The sequence below is a fragment of the Apteryx mantelli genome, chromosome 25 (genome assembly GCF_036417845.1).
Source record: "Apteryx mantelli isolate bAptMan1 chromosome 25, bAptMan1.hap1, whole genome shotgun sequence".
NCBI lineage: Eukaryota > Metazoa > Chordata > Aves > Apterygiformes > Apterygidae > Apteryx > Apteryx mantelli.
In genome coordinates this window covers 6287692-6304354 of record NC_090002.1, presented here as the reverse complement: position 1 = coordinate 6304354, position 16663 = coordinate 6287692, and the positions used below count along the sequence as shown (strand labels likewise).

The following is a 16663-nucleotide window of genomic DNA, read 5'->3' as shown; positions in this document are numbered from 1 at the left end:
ATCAGCTGCTTGTGTATGAGACCACTAAGGTAACACAGGTTCAAGACTGCATTTCCTAAAGATGCACAGCAGACATAGGAAGAATAAACACCCTGTTAAAGATGAAAGGCAGTGCTGATCTTCAGAAGATTTTAGCATTTCTAGGCAGGCGAAAGGGGGGGGGGGTGACCCTGGCCTTACTCATGCCTAAGTGTCTGCATTGCATAAATGTCACTTCAGTTTACCAGCTTCAGCACAAGTTGGTTTTTATCCTTTCCTGTTTCTATTTTTAAAAGGGATAATAAGCAGTGAGAAAAGTGGTGGTGGAAGTGAAGATATGAACTGGTTGAAAAACTGAAGGGTCATAACAGGCCAAAATCAACTTCACATTTTTGCCAGTTCCACTTGTGAGTACAAGTTTATGTCACCACCAACCTCAGTAACTCCACTTAATCCCAAATGGGATTATCACCTTGCTCGCAAACTCTAACCCCCTTCTCAAGCTTCAGCAAAAGAGCCCTTGAAACATGTCCAGTACTGAAGATGGAAAGAAAAACCAGACTTGCCAAGCCTGCTCCAAAGCTATTTTCTTCCAAAGACAGAAGTAGGTAGAAGAGATGTTTTCACAGCACGCTAACCAAAAATAGTGCCGGGGCCTGTTTTATATGTTGCATAATTTGTGGGTTAAGTAGTATTGTCTCATACCTGTGCTATGTGCTGCTTTCCAAATGTCAGCGCAGTGACTTGGTAAACTTTCTCGAGGTCCTCAGTGCGATAGGTGGTCACACTTCTGTGCAGCTGCTGCGCTAGGTTGCTGCCGGGGTCCAGGCTCTCCGTAATTCCAAGACCTTTGTGTCACAAATCACATCTACTTTATGAAGCAAGCAAACAAAACCTTCTAGCAGTCCACCTCCTTATCCATTCTCCTACTCCACATTTAAAATAATTTTAAGAGAGCCAAACAAGCCACATATAATTTATACTTTAATACAGAAAAGAAACTGTACATCTGCAGGGGTTTGTAAATACCACGGGTAACACTTCAGTATAGCTAGAACAACACAGAACTTGACTTTGTACCTGAATGGTAGGTGACGATGAGAGAAAGGGGGGAAAGTAAATGCAGATTTTTTCAGCTTGATTTAGCATTCCAACAGAAGTTGCTCTACTAAAAAAATAAAATCCTAAATTAATCTTTAATTACCTGGGAAAGCCAATAAAGTATAGTGGCTTTTTGGAGTGTCAGCAAAACAGTGCATGTAAAGCATGGAAGTCGTAGCCCTCCATCCCACGCTGAAGGACCAGTTACACAGAGTACTAAGTCACTGCAAGGCATTGAGAGGCTTTAACCCCCAGTCAAGGTCCTGTTCCAGTAGTGCCTGGGGTCACCACTTCTAACAAGCTGACTGTATCCTCTGATAGGCCTCGCTAGGAAGAAACACTGGGCTTGGGGACAGACACTTGATGGATTTTGTGGTGCCTGAATATGATACTTAGCTGTCAGATCCCATAAGGTGCTGTCGATGGCAGATGCTCAGCATCTGGCACCTTGACACAGGTCAGGAGGTGTAGGGTAGTGCTCAACAACATGCACATCCAGGTCAATAGAGCAGAACATGTGTAAACTCCAATTCCAAGCCAGCTAGTCAATACCAATACACATTTACTTAAAACCTACACTGCTAAATAAATAAATACACAATATAAAACCCATAGGGCCTGGGGTCAAGCTCCATCACTGCTGGGTGGGCAATCTCACCACTGCCTTTGCTTGACTTAGGGGAGCAGCTCATCACCAAGGCAAGTAATGGGTTTGGTCCGGCCCTTAGCTGGAAGGTTAATGTTCCATACATCTACCTTTCTCTACTATAAAATTAGAAACTCATCTAGAGAAACAATGGAAAGTGATTGCACACCATCTACATCACCTCTGTGCAGACACTTAAGGACACTTCTCCATCCTGATCTGAAGACACAGCAGGAGGATTTTTCAAAAGTTGCCAGGGGGACCTGGGCATCTAAACTCCTTGGACACTCAGTTGGGCCTTAAGCACTTTTGGAAATCTTCCCATAGGCACTTATAAAAAGAAGAAATCTATTTGCTGCACTTAGGAAAGAAGCTAAGAACAGAAATATTGCAAATAACGGAACCTGTACCCATACAGATGGGAACTAAATACATCAGCAAGTGTATGCACTGGCAGAGATGATTTTGTTTGCTTTTTAACTAAAGTAGCATTCATAAATCTGTAAGGTAACTTGTGCTTGATATTGTCATGTTACTTACACAGAGAAAAACAAATGTCCTTAGCACCAAAACAGTAACAATCTTCACTATTAGGTCTATCTTACACTTTGCAGACAGATCTTTAAAGAACAATGAAAACCTGCTTGAAGCAGCAACCCTGACAACAAAGGATTAAATATTTAGGGGCAGACTGATAACCTGCCTCTATTTTGCTAAGGATGACCAGGTAACTTGATGTCTAATTGGTACAGGTTTAATAGCAGTCAACTGCAAGAGCAGAACTGACCTGAACTTGGGAACTTTGCTTGGGAACTCTCTCTCTCTCCTTTTATGTATTTGTTTTTAAGGCTTTCAAATTTTCCTTGCACCAGCATCATGCCTATGTTGGCTATGACTCTACTTTGGGTACGGAAAATCTACACTGCCATCAGAAATGATAGCTGTGTAAGGCAGGCCCATTCCAGTTAACCTGGCAGCACTGAACACTGTGTGCTAATCGGTGGGTTAAGCAAGCCTACAGGAAACTTCATACTGCAGGCGCAGGACCAGCTAGTCTCTACAATAACTAGCTAAGCTAAACCAGCTTGGAAGACATCTATACTACATCATATACTTGTGGTCACAGCTCCTTCGGACCTGAATCCAAAGTGAACAAAGCCTTAACTGCAGACTATAATATCTTCAGAGCAGCAGTGGAGAGTTGTTCCCGGATACATGCATTTTCCCTGCTGAAGGCTGCTTTATTATTGATATTTCTTACCTGCCTGACAGCAAAATGGTCCAATCGGTTCCAAACCGGGAAGAAAGCAGCTGGCCTTTCAAAGCTGCAATGGGCCCTGTGAGCTGAGCACTCCTTGGAAAGTCAGTAGAAACTTTGACTAAGGCTGATGGGACCAAGGTTTTACTTGGCTATTAACCTGCCTGTACAGAGAGCTCCTCCACTGGCTTTTGTCTTAGCAGGGGGATGGAGAAGAAAACTGCAAGTCTTTAACATGCACAGTCACCTCTAGAGAGCTTATTACATCTATTTTGCTACTAAACAGATTTACTTAGTTTGTAAAATATCAGCTACAGTCTTTTTTTTTTTTTTTTTGGCTTTTTCCTTCAGCATGATTGCTCGTTTTACTGAATTTAACAGAAACAATATCCCTAAAAACAGTGCGATTCCCTCTTATGCAGAAGTATATACGGGGAAATTCCTGTGAACAGGCACACGCTTCCTATTAAACTAGTTCCATCATTCCCGAGAACAGCAGTACACCACACTGGATGCAAAGCCAGGTGGCACTGTAAACAGATTCCCCCACCCTCAGTATTTTGCTGTCATAACAGTGCTACATTTCTGCTGGATGATGAAAGGGTGTAATCTGTCTTGCTTTGATGTTCGGTCCTTCGTAACTGATTATCACAACAGCAAACCTAAGTGCCTAAAAGTAAAGGAAAGCTTTGTCTTGAGAGGCCTGGAATTTCCTTTCCCATATCAGACAAGGAGATTCTAAATACTTCTGCTCTTCTTTTAGAAGTTTATGTAAAAGATTCGGCACCCACCAATCTGGAAGCTTTTGTAGTGGAAGCAAACAGCATCAGTTCTTTCTGTTTGAGGAGATGTTGCTTTTGATTGCAGTTAGACTAGGGAGTGTGGCTCTTTATTAACATGCTTGAAATAAGACAACGTAGTAAGAGCATGAACAAGGATAAAGCACCTTGTGTGAGTTTGTGTTCCATCACCTGGGATGAAACTACGCTGAGATGTTTCCAGATCAAGTAGGCCTATCCACCCTGAGCCAAGACTAATCTGGTAGATCGTTAACAGCCATTTGGGAGAATGGTGCGTTTAGCCTGTCCAGTTCATCTACCTGTGGGGGGTGATGCATTAGTATCTCATGGTCCTCGGAAACATCATCACCCACAGTGACTAGGTTTGTTAGAGATTTGCTCCTAACACACTGGAAGTCGACGTGACGGCTTTTGCCCTCTTCCTTCTCCCACGACATCTGGATGAATGGCCGTTGAACATAGTTGTATATCACTTCCGACCGGCCCCCAGGCCTCCTCTTCACCTTCTCTTTACAGGTGGGATATCCTGAAAACACAGACAGCCAGTCAGTGCACTACGCTCTTCTGACTTGCACAAAGAGACAACTGGGTCTCAGAAGAATGGCCAGACAGGAGTGACCAGGGGACACAGGGGAACTTGGTAGACAAATGCTCATATTCCACATTTACCACTACCGGCTTGTGAAAAACTATTTTCTTTCCTCCAGAATGAGGGTGCAGCCATTGTGTGTGGCCATTACGATCAAAGGCTGCACAGCGTTAGCCATTATGTGAGCAAACAACTACTATAAAAATGAGATAGTCTCCCCCAGGAGAGCACACAAGATTCTCTAAGCTCCCTAGGTAAACGTTTGGACCAGCAGGAATGGTGGAAGTGTGATTCCCCTTTTCTGCTTGCTCGGTCCTAAGGACAGAAAGCTTTCAGATTGGCACTACGGAGCTATCTGTTCCCCTTAACTTTTAAACAACCTGGCCAATTTCAACAAAACATGACAGAGGTGAAGGAAGATACCAAGTTTCTACTAGCTTCAATGTGTGATAAAACAGAGAGACTTCTTAGTACCCCTGCCTGGAGAAAGTCTTCAGGGGAAGGTCAACCTTTATTAGAGACCAAAGAATCCACACTGGAGGTCTCCCTGGGCACAAATTCATAGGAAAGCAGGATTTATTGACTACGGAGTGACCCATTTTAGAATTTCCGTGGTTGAGGAAATACTTTTACCTTCAATGCCAATGCGAATATTTTTCAGACCCCGTTCCTTTAATACGGCTTTTGCAACATCGCGATTCTCAATGTACTTGAAGAATCTGTACAGCTTGGAACTGTAAAGGACTTGAGAAATAAAAAGGGTGATTAGAAACTACAAGGACGGACCTTTTGCCTGTTTCTGACATGCTCAGCTATGGAGGTGCCAAAATAACAGGTCTGTTTTCCCAGAACTGCTTCATGTATCTACTCTCATCACTGGGATTAGCTGAACTTCCTTGGTGGGAGGGTATTGATACATGTTATAGTCTGGATAGAATGAGACTTGGAAAAAGCTGTATTGCTAGCTGTGTTGAAGTCACAGGCCTTGCCCCCATCTGGAATTTGATGGGTGTGTAAAGCAAAGAGTATTCACTCACTAGGGAGCCAGGGAAAGGCTGAGGAGGAGAGGGCAAACAAAAGGAAGGGACGCAGTGAGTGCTGTCCATAAGAACCACCGCAGCCAGTCAGACCAGAGCTCCAACTAGCCAGCTATCCTGCCTCTAGCCGCGGCCAGCTCAGGAGGAACGCGCAGAACAGGACTCCATCTGCCAGCATCTCTTCCCTACCCAGAGGAGCACTGCTGCTTGGGCGCTGGGTTCTTCCCAAAGGCCCAGATACCTGGGCGTGCACTGAGCACAGAGCCAGGAGCTGCTGTATCAGGTGCACGTGCAGGAAAAGAGAAAAGCGGCTGCCACAGCTGAGTCACCATGACCTGACGTGCGCTTAAGCATCAACAGAGAGCCCTTACTTTGCGAGTACTCCTCTCCCATCGGAGGTGGATGATCTTCATCCCAGTCCACTGTGTCTTCGTCCGTCAGCACGACGATATGGCATTCACGCTCCCCTTTCCTGGCACTATCCACCATTATAGGCAGAATCAGCTCCTCCAGATAGCTATCAAACTGCTTGTGAGCACCATCATTGGACAGCTCATGTAGCAAAGCACCTAACAAGACATGAATCACATGATGAGCTTTTTCTTTTTTCCCCCCCACAATATGAAAACATGTCCCAGCTCTTCACTTTCCTGGCACCTTCAAGAGCACAGCTCTCATTCTTTAGACAAACTCCTTAACAAACATACGTTCAGATGCATCAATTGTCTCCAGCTCCAGAAGTGGCAAAAACATGTACATTAGATTGCATTTAAAATGGGATGCAAATTACACTGTAGGACCATTACTTCACTGTTAAAAAAACGGCAAGGTTCAGTCAATACAGTGAGATAACAGAGACTGAATAATTAATTTATTATGATACCTAACTTGAAATTTTCAGCAACAATTTCTGTACTTGAAACCACATTTTCTGCCTTCTCTGTGATCACTCATCAGAGGAAATGCCACCAAGGCCTGTGCTATGATACCATATGCCACATTTCAATATAGCACCTTCCATAAATGTACTTTTCTGCCTGCCAGCATCCCCAAAAAGCTGTTCCCAATCAGATTTCTTCAATGACTAGGAACTCTCTACTGCTTTCTGACCTCTCTCTCTTTAGTGCCTGCTCTGCCCATCATTCTTCAGCTTAAATTATTCACTGTTCTCTGGTATATTTTAGACAGGGGTTATAACACTTTTAGCCTTCATTTTGCTTGGCTGTAACAGCAAGCTCTTCTAGCCTCCTCTTGTAACAGAGGCGGAGAGGGAGTTTTACAACTTCAGTTTGCTTTTTTGAGCAAGATGTCTGCATTCTACGGGATTCAATCACTTCACTTTGGTTTCATGTAGCAAAAAAGGAACTAGTTTAAGTGCAATGTGTACACCAGTCCTAGTGACGTCTGTGGAACTACCCTCATGCTTAAACTAAAGCACAGGATTAAAAAGTGCACTGAATCAGGATCAGAGCACTCCACACCATCCAGATCTCCTCAGAAATGATTTCTTTCTGTACTCACTTAGATCTTGACATTTGATTGTGTTGAAGTCAAAGTTGATGCAGAGGTAATCACAAGTGTCTCGAAGGTCTGGGATTGAAATCCCATCAGGACAGTTAATGATCCCCGTTTTGTAATAATCCTGCAAATAAAAAGGACAAGTTTTGGAAAGAAAATTCAGAACAGCTTGGACATCACTCATTTTCAATTAGCTTTTTGTTCTGTTAACCAATATTTGCTAGTTACAGGGGAAATAAAGAGCTGTGTGAAGAGTAGAAACAGCCCTGTTTGTCCAAGAATCTATGTCCCCTGGCAGATTCTCTTGGGTCTGACAAACTGAACTCCAGTTAAAACTTTTCCCATGACATGGGGTTTCATAACATCCCATACGCAATATGCATTTACATGCAACCATGAGGCCAGGACAGAGCTCAGGAACTAAAACAGCGTGACACAAGAAAGGTAAAAGGCAACATGAGCAAATATCTGAAATGCTGATTCATCCCAAAATCTACTATGAATTTTTAGCGCAACACAAAACAATAATAAAAGAATATGTCCCAGGGGATACACAGTTGCCTGGGAGATGCATCAGCTTTGCACACTTGACAAACCAATTGGTTTTTTCCCATCTGCAAACATCATCTTACCAGCACAGTCCGGAACACAGCTGAGCTAATTCCTTCTGCAATTTCGTATTCTCCCTTTTCATTTGGCCGGGTGAAATTATATTCTCTTCCTGGTCCAAACATTCTGAACAGATAAAAGTCTACATAAATGCACAAGTAAATGTAAATGCATCCACGCTAGAAACCAATCGGAGCGCTGAGGTTAAACAAAACCAGCAGTACCGCAGGTATACAGTAACTTGAAGCCAATACTCAAATCTGTTGCATAATAAGCAAGCACAAGAGCTGTCTCAGCTAGGTCCTACAACAGCTGGACTCTGAGACTGTTGCTAAAGCTGCTTCGTTCTGTGGAACGAGCCACAGCTCAGAGGAACAGACCACTCAACCCTGGGTCAGAAAACTCCCTGGCAAGAAAGCCCTTCCGTTGAGGCTACGCAACATAACCATCACATGGCTTTTGACCACTTGCTTTACACGCTGACCTGTGCAAAGGTCAGTAACCCAACAGAACTAGGCTGCCTTTGGTCAGAGACAGGGTGATGGTCGGCAATACGGAAAAATGAACGCTTCCTCTTAGTAGCTGCATCAACAGGCTCCAGAGTCTAATCCACGTTAGAAGGAATTGAGCAACTTCTCTCTTGGGAGAATATCAAAAGTTAACAGAAGGAGGGGAACGGAGCATTATCATTTTCTCCATTCTAGAAGGGAAGTTATCAGCTGCAAACAGATGTGCTGCTCACGAACACAGCAAACACTTGGATAGAAGGTAAAATTAAGCCACATCTAGCTAAAAGTGCACATTGGTTGAAATACTTGGACCGAAGGGAGAGCGTTACCTAGAAATCTACCGACTTCTCTCTACATCTAATCATATTTTCAAGGCCTCACTGCCCAGTGTAGAACAAGCCCAACCTTGCTTAGCTTATGAATATGGATGAGATCACAACACAAACAGTATGTTCTTATTCCATTTTAGCAAACATTCAACCCACCTGAAGTGTCCTGAAAATGGCAGAAATCACTCACCTTCCCAGCATAGTATCAGGGTGAGCAGTGAAAATCTGCGGATTCACCGCAAATCGAGTGCCATCTACCACAAGCGTCACTTTCTCCGGAGCCTGTGTTTGCGAACTGATGCTTGAAGACAACGTGCTGCCTCCATGGCGTTCTTGGGTATTAAAATATTCTGGCTGTCTTTTATTCCCGTCTTGGAAATGACAGTTGTGCGTGTCTTCAGAAGCAGACAACATGCTACTGATCTGGGGACTCACCAGGCAAGCAGTGTGTCGGCATTCAGGATCTAAACACAAGAGAAAAACAGTGTAAGGACAAAATGTAATTTGTTAGAAAACATCATTTAATACTAAAACTTCCTAGTGTAATGAGAAAACAGAGTCACACATCAACATATACTTAACTTTTAGGGTAACGTTATACAGCAGAAGGCTACGCTGCATTTTCAAATTGAGCCAGCAGTTGGATTTTGGGACAAAAACCTTCCCAACAATCCATGGTGCTTAACACCCCTTGTTAAAGCATGATGGATGCAAGGGATAAAGAGCAGGAGCACAGAAATTAGACAAGGCCAGGAATAAGCACACCCCCCCAAACAGATGCGGGAAACGCGCCACGCTCTAGCATAATGACTACGTCACCCTTGAGGTGTTTTTGACCAGCAGTGCTTGATGCCTGGTCCATGGGGTCACACAGCTCATCAGCACAGTCCAGCTGGTTTTGGTTCATCTGTTCAGGGACAACCTTGGGAGGAGCTGCGGGCTGGACAGGCTATGCCCATCTTGCCAAGACAGCAGGACCTAGACCTTTGTCTTTTCCACCAGCCTGGCAAAGTAGGACATATATATTCTGCACTCCCCAGCTGCAAGTGAGCTTTATCAGCACGAGCTGCCTTGGGACACTGGCATTTTTGCAAGAACATAACACCTTGAAGAAAAAAAAAATCTACCTTAAAGATTGCTCTAAGGTAAACACACATTATCCTCACCCTCAGACCTCGGACCTGAAGAGGGGCTGTGACCTCCTAGCACCACGTTATTTTCTTCTGACTCATGAACTGCTACAGTTACGTTTTCCACAGAGCAACTGGAGTCCAGATTTCTTGACCAGCCTGTCCCACCAGCACAGTTAATGTTCATGCTGGGTCTCCGTGATGCGAGGAGCTGGCTGCGCTTCCTAAGAGAAGAGCTAGAAGAGAAAATACCAGGGTGTTAGTGTTGGAAGAAATTCCCAGGCAATGCAGCTCAAATCCCTGTATCTTTTACTGCAAGCAAAGTCCCTCAGGGTCAAGAGGCATTTATTCAGTTACTTAATTGGGTTTCAGAGAGGCTTGCGATGCTAGTTACACCCCTACACTAACCTTTTGAGAGGAAAAAGGAAAAAAAAAAGGTTTTAAAGCAACCAAGGGTCTATTTTACCTATAAGCCTCCAGTTTCTTCAAAGTAAGTCTAAAACCACTGACGTATTTAGATGACATGTATGTTCCTTCAAATATCTTCCTGGCAACTGCCTGACCTCCAGACCACTAGAGCCCTTTAAAAATGTTTATGAACCTCTTGATTCCCAGCACTGGCAAAACAAGCTCGGTAACTTGGCTATAGCCTGAACATTAATGTTTTCCCAGTTAACAGCCCAGGCACTCTTCTCTTCACCACCCTGAGGTTTGACTAGGAGGTGCTCTGCTTCCAGTCACTGTTTTGTCTTCCTATTTCTTGATTCACCCCCAATATTTAACTCGGTACAGTCCTACAATAAATACTGATATCGCATTGAATACCCACGCCTGCAGCAGCCTCACGTCCATCACACCCTGGCTCAGGCCGATACACACGATGCTTTGACCCGTTGTACTCTACTCTTAAATGTCCTTTCTGCATATGGTTAGAGACATCTTTGCCCCGTTTTGCCCCTTCACACTAAGCTAAATTCATCTTTCTTGTTCTTAAGGCTCTTCCCTTTCTCTGCTCTCATGTCACTCAACTCTTCTGTATCTTCTAACAGCTCTCTTCTGCCTCCTTCTCCCCTTGGCCTGTTTTTTTCTTGCTATTGCCTTGGACAAGAAACAACTCTCCTTTCCAGGCTCCAAGTGTTTCTTTTCACTCTTTCAACCATAAAACCACCAATTTCCTCATTAACGAATTTTCTCCAATTTCCCCCCTGCCGAACAATTGCCCTGTGTCTTTCTCTCGAGAGAATGAAGACTCCGGCGCCTGCGGGCGCCATCTCTAAAGCGCAGCAAAACACCGGCACAGCTAAAAACAAACCAGATAAAATACAGCATTAATAAAGCAACGAAATGGCAAATCAGAGTTGGCGAGCTTTCTGGCCACGACCTGCTGAGGACGAAGGCCTTAATGAGCAGCTCAGCAGTGGGTTTCATCAGTACTGGAAATCAGCGCAAGCATTTCACTCTTAATTAGAGAGAGATCAACAAAAGGGGAGAACAATTCCTTCCTCCCATCTCCCAAAATAAATACTAAGTTGCCAGCCTTATTACCTCTGCATATTTTTAGAAAATCTGTTGCTTATGCTTCATGTAATATTCATGAGAAGGAAGATTTTGGCAGCAGTAAAACCACCTGAAAAGTCACCGTACTACTTCTTCTTTTTTTTTTTTTTTTTTTTTTTTAAGGCGCTGGCTGGTAGGAACAGTAACGCGAGGGGCCCAGGAGGGTCATTTTTGTTCCAAGAAATTTAAGAGAACACAGTGCATCACTACGCGGCTCTCCTGACACCAATTACCCAGCTTGGGCCGGGTTCAACCTCCCTCTCTCGACGCTTTCCGGGCCGCTTCACTCTTTTTTGGCCTAACGCAGGTCCCAAGCACAGGCTGCCTCTCGCAGCCTTTAGTTGCCCTTAGTCCCTCGAGGCGGCACACAGACACCTCCTTTTTGGGGGCACAGGAGGGGTGCCCAAATAGGCAACCTCACATAATGTACAAAACACACACACAAAAAATCAAGCTTTTAAATCAATCTCAAAATTGAGAATTTCAAACCAAGCAACAAAATCTCAACCATTCTCCTATTTTATACAGCACATATATTTTATACCCTATTTTATATATCGTAATCATTGCAATGAAACACACCGTTTTCCAGACTGCAAGTGTCAAACTATTTACACAACCAATGCCGTGGTTTAAAACATATTCACTGAATTGCATACATTGCAATTACACTATACTTTTTGACCAAAATGTTTCAAAATTTGGTAACTGCACAACCCTCCCCCCCAAATTTTCAACTTTTCTACATAGAAACAAGCTCCCTGATAAAGACAAGCTGCAAACACCCTCAACTTGGCTCTGTGAGCTCAGAAGGACTCTATGAAGAAAGTTTGATAAGGAAATACAAGCATAAAATGTATTTCTTAGGCCTCTTTCTTTCGAGTGTACTCCATCACCGCTGGTCTGCCAATAAGCTCCCCTTACATCATCTGAACAAGCTCTTAATTATTTAATATGTTACTCAGAGGAGAATTTAGGCAGGGTATCAGATCAACGAGCAGTTTAGATCGAGGCAAACAGCTTTATCAAGCGTTTCTCACATTCCACAACTTCACAAGAAGCCTGCCTTATAAGCGATGTTTAAATGAAGTCAAACAGCATGAAACACGTCCCAACTGCACTTTCGCAACGATGAAACTGGATCTGATGAACGTAGCAATCTGCAACTTTGCGAGCAATCCCTTTTCATCACCTTAAACTTTGAATTAAATGCCCAGACAGTTCAAGAGGCTCTGCAACCCGCTCAGCAGAATCCTCTACTGTAATATCTCACAGACCTCACTTCTCGGACTTCATCAGATACATCCTCACTACATTATTTTTCCCAGTCTCTTCCTTTCTGCTTAATTTGTTAGATGCAATTTTTAAAAAAACAGCTCTTTGGCACCTTCTTTCTCTTTTTTTTTCCTATTACACTAACTTTAGCATGGGTGAAAGGTGCTAGAACTCTCAGAGATGGTGGAAGATTCAGAAACATATTCTTTGCAATTGCAGTAGTTCTTAGAGGCATCAGGTCTGATTTTTCCAGGAAGATGAACGTTCAGCCCTGCTGATCATCAAACTCGGGCCAGGCTGACGCCATTTCCCTCCCTGCTATCCCTTCTTGGCATGCCCAAACCCTGAGATGTTTTGCATTTGCAAAACAGGGGCAAACAAGTCAGCATTCTTTACCTGCGACCAGATGGTACAATAAATTCTGAAACTAGTCATTTAATGTGACAAATTCATCGCAATCACGCGTACAACCCAGTGGGGAAACTAGTTTGTGAGACTTCAGAAGGCTGCACTCAAACCTGACCAGCTTACAAATGTCCTGGTTTCCTTTCATGGCTAGGATCAAGGTGGACTACCCGTGGTGAGAATGAATACCTATAAATAATAATTAGCACTATTCATCTTCAAAGCTTTTTCCAAATATTAACTGCTCGCTGCTCCTAACAGCCCTGGGAAGCACTGAAGTCTTTCATGACAGAAAGCAGGGACACAGAAGAAGGGACATAATTTTCAGGACCAGTCAGAGTATGGGCACCACTAACTAGCTAGGTGTTACAACTACCTTGCAGTTAACAGGACGAATACTAGCAGGTTGCCTTCTTCTTTGAGGTCCAAGTTTCTATGCATGTTTCTACCATGCTGTAAGCAAAAATCAGCCAGCGCCACAGAAGTGATGAGCTCTAAACTAACCCCCTACCTTACTTCCCACGGGCTTGTTGGGATGCTTAGCTCCTGAGCAGCCTGCTGCCCAGTTTGCAGAGGAGTTGAGGGCCCACAGCTCATTGCCTCCAGCTGTATTTTGGGAGCCAGGAACCCAGGAACATCAAGCCCAGCATCATGTTCATAACTCTGAGAATCAGAGTTATCTCCTGAATAGGCCATAATATTTTTGAAAGGAAATCAGCATCGATCAAAGTAATATTTTATGTCCAACTCTCAGCACTGGTTTTGCTTGGCTTGGAGTACACAGGTCCCTCCTCTCCCAAATATGCCAATGTTAAAAATGAGCTGTGCAACTAAACAAGCATCTCTGTTACTTTGTGTGGATTATCGAGGTGAAGTCATCTTTGCAGCGATTTGTGCTGGGCCACACTTTTGTTGTGAGAAAAGTACGGGAGTGTATTCCTTTTTTTTTTTTTAAGCACAAGTCAGAAATTAAAGTTTTATTTAATGCCACATCTTGGGCATAAACTCTTCATATTATAAGCCTTTTGCAGAGATAAACAGGCTGACGCTTGTGCTACCTATTTCTTAAGGAAGGAAGTGTCCTGGAATGCAAAAAGGCTGGGATGATCTTCAGTACCTTATCCTTCACCACCCTAGAGAATCACAGGAGCATCCAGAACCATTTCCCAAGGTACATGGTTCTCCCACAGCTATTCTAAGGAGCTGAAAGGCCTAACTTGCACAGACCAACATAAATAGTATGTAGGCGATGTGTGCAAGGGAAAAACTTCAATAGACTTAGGATAACACTTACAGCAAAGAAAACCCATTTAGATGCAGGGCATTTTATGAAGCAAAAGGTCAAAAAAACATCAGCGCAGACTTGCTGGCTCCTAACTTTTTATTTTACTACCTGGTCCTTATCCCTACCCTTGTGATTAAGAGAGCTATTACAAAATAATCTAGGCGTCAGGGTTTGTAAAACCTTTACAGAACTTCAAAGAAAATCGTGAAAAGTTGAGCAGTCAAATTCCGTTTAGAGTGGAGCCCTTTCCTGTAACATCCAACAGCCCAGGCACTGCTTCACTGTTGTCTGGCATGGCAAGAAGAGAGTAAAAATAGTAGAAGTGAGTAACTTTACTTCGTCGTTCAGTTTGTGAATGACAAAGAACGATCAGCCTACAGAGCGAGTGAATCAGATGGTTAGTAACCTCCCACTCTTACTAAACCACAGCGTAACCACGATGACTTATATAAAACTCCAAACAACTTATTTTTAAGGTGACAACACTCCTTTAAATCGACAAAAACATTCCCATGTACAATTATTCTCAGAAATATGAGCAAGCAGGAAACGTGCATATTCAGGGTGTGCCTGACCTAATTCTGCAGTTCGTACTAGTTTAGGACAAGATGTATTTCTAATATAATCACCTTTCAAAAAAAGTTTAGCCTCGCTTTCAAATCTCAAAACATATCCTTGGAACACGCCAAAAGCTTCCTTACATACAAAAGCAGAGAAACAATGAGCAAGGATTGAATTCCTCCTCTGGAGAGGAAAAGGGAAATCTCGCTGGGCCGAGAGAAGTAACGAGAAGTATTTCCTGCACATGAGGATGAGCGAATCCCTATGGGGGACGTCTAAACCACAAAACGGAGCGCAGCGCAGAGATACCCAAGCTAGGAGAGCGCCGCGGGCTACGGCTTCACCCCGCAGCTCACAACACAGATTTGGCAGGCCGCGGCCAGGCTCACCCAGCTGTACCAGCCCAGCACCACGGTTTTGTAAATCTGGCAATCGCTACTCGTATTTACCTTCTCTCAACTGGTCTGCTCTTGGCCACGACGAGTTTCTAACCCAGTAGCTCCGTTGGTACGGAGTCTTTTGACATATTGTCAATGTAGATGTTTTTCTGGAGGAAGATGGTATCTAAAAGAACAGCGGAACAGAGGAACACACTACTCGAACTCGCTACGACAAAAGATCATTTTGGCAAGTGGGCAGCAGCCCAATTTTCTAATTTTTGTAAAACCGTTATGTTTGCTTTCAGTCACCAGATGCATGCTTTCCCTGAGAGACGGAAGGGGAAAAAAATGCTGCTGGTCAGCTAAGTCCAATGGCAATAAAAATTCCCCAGTCACAGGGGAGTATTCCAGAGGACTCTACAAAATGAGAGAAAAATCCTACCGTTAGAAACAAAGGCAAAAAGGTACAAATTTTCTGCTCTATTAAAGATTGAGAACAGAGCTGGGGGTCTCCTTCTGCAAATATGAAGGAAATCCACTGAAAACAGCAGGCTAGAACTTGCATAAGAGATGAGGTTCAGACCTTGGGAATTTTGGCCCCAGCTTCTATCGATTCTTTTTCTTCTCAAAAGCGAGTCGATGGACCCATGTTGTTGGTATTGCAGAGTTTACAGCAGAAGAAAGAGGCATTTCTCCTAGAGCAATGGCACGGGCATAACACACATTGATTTTCTGCCTACAATAAGTGGAGCAACAGTTAAATGGAGGAAAAGTTAACTGTCTCTCAAAAATATATGGCAAAAATGAATTGTGACAGGTCTGAAGCTATTGTTATTGAAACATCTGTATCACAGGAACATGGCCTTTTGCCAGTCTAGTACCTAGAATCATCTTCGCTTGCCAATGTCCAATTTAAATAAAGCTTCTGAAAGAAGTGTCCAGTATTTTCTCTTTCAAGAGAAAAGCCCTATTCTTTCTATGATTATCTTCTATCACATGCCTGCATTGTAATTATGTTTTTTCAATTTATCCTGACACTACATGATTCCAAGTCTACATGATTTTCTCTGTAACACCTCACTTTGACTCTGGACACCTAACATAAGGGCTTGCCATCAACCACCATGAATCACAAGCAGGAATTTTTTATGCTCTGACATACTACTTTTTTGGCTCCTGCCTTTAAATCCTACTCCCGGCTTTTAGCCAAATTCTACAGTCTTTAAACATTTTAAGATTCAGAAGGTCTCATTCATTAGCAACTTTTTTCTTTTTTAAAGAACTTTTCCAGTTATCAAGTACAAATCTGGTTCTTCACTTACTGCTTCTCTTAAGCATAAGACTTTCTGGAGGGATCAGTTTTCTGCTCTTCCAGAAGGTGAAGTGCCATGTGTGAAATGTCACATGAGAGAAGCCGGTGCCACCAGGCTGCCCTGGGCGTGAGTACCTTCTAGCACGGATTTGAGTAATGGATCCTATCAGAAGACCAATGGCCCATGCCACCATCTCTTGTAGCCTGCGACCCCTCTCTGAGGTCAGAGAGCCCAGACTTGTTAGCAAGTTGCACAGGGTGGGGGGGTACAGAGACGGGAAAACATCGGCTTTACAGTAAGTGCAATATGAGACTTGGTAGGTCTCATGTTGTCCTCTCAGTGACACCTGTAGATGTGCCTCTATCTTAGAAGTACAACATAA

At 43.4% G+C, this 16663-nt stretch overlaps 1 protein-coding gene across 13 annotated transcripts in view; it reads right to left on the bottom strand.

Moving 5' to 3' along the window:
• Positions 1-16663, bottom strand: part of KCTD20 (potassium channel tetramerization domain containing 20) — a 46709-nt gene that overhangs the window by 16793 nt on the left and 13253 nt on the right. For 7 of the 13 annotated variants that reach the window (XM_067310591.1, XM_067310590.1, XM_013942591.2 and 4 more), the window contains exons 2-8: positions 9542-9741; positions 8566-8839; positions 7561-7663; positions 6932-7052; positions 5782-5979; positions 5007-5117; positions 951-4310 (exon numbers count right to left, since the gene is read on the bottom strand). In XM_067310591.1, the coding sequence (XP_067166692.1) occupies positions 4018-4310; positions 5007-5117; positions 5782-5979; positions 6932-7052; positions 7561-7663; positions 8566-8839; positions 9542-9692 (1251 nt within the window). In that variant the 5' untranslated portion in view covers positions 9693-9741 and the 3' untranslated portion in view covers positions 951-4017. Of the gene's footprint in view, positions 1-606; positions 848-950; positions 4311-5006; positions 5118-5781; positions 5980-6931; positions 7053-7560; positions 7664-8565; positions 8840-9541; positions 9742-15037; positions 15153-16663 lie in introns of those variants that run through there. The other 6 variants (XR_010886328.1, XR_010886326.1, XR_010886327.1 and 3 more) reach the window with 4 other exon arrangements.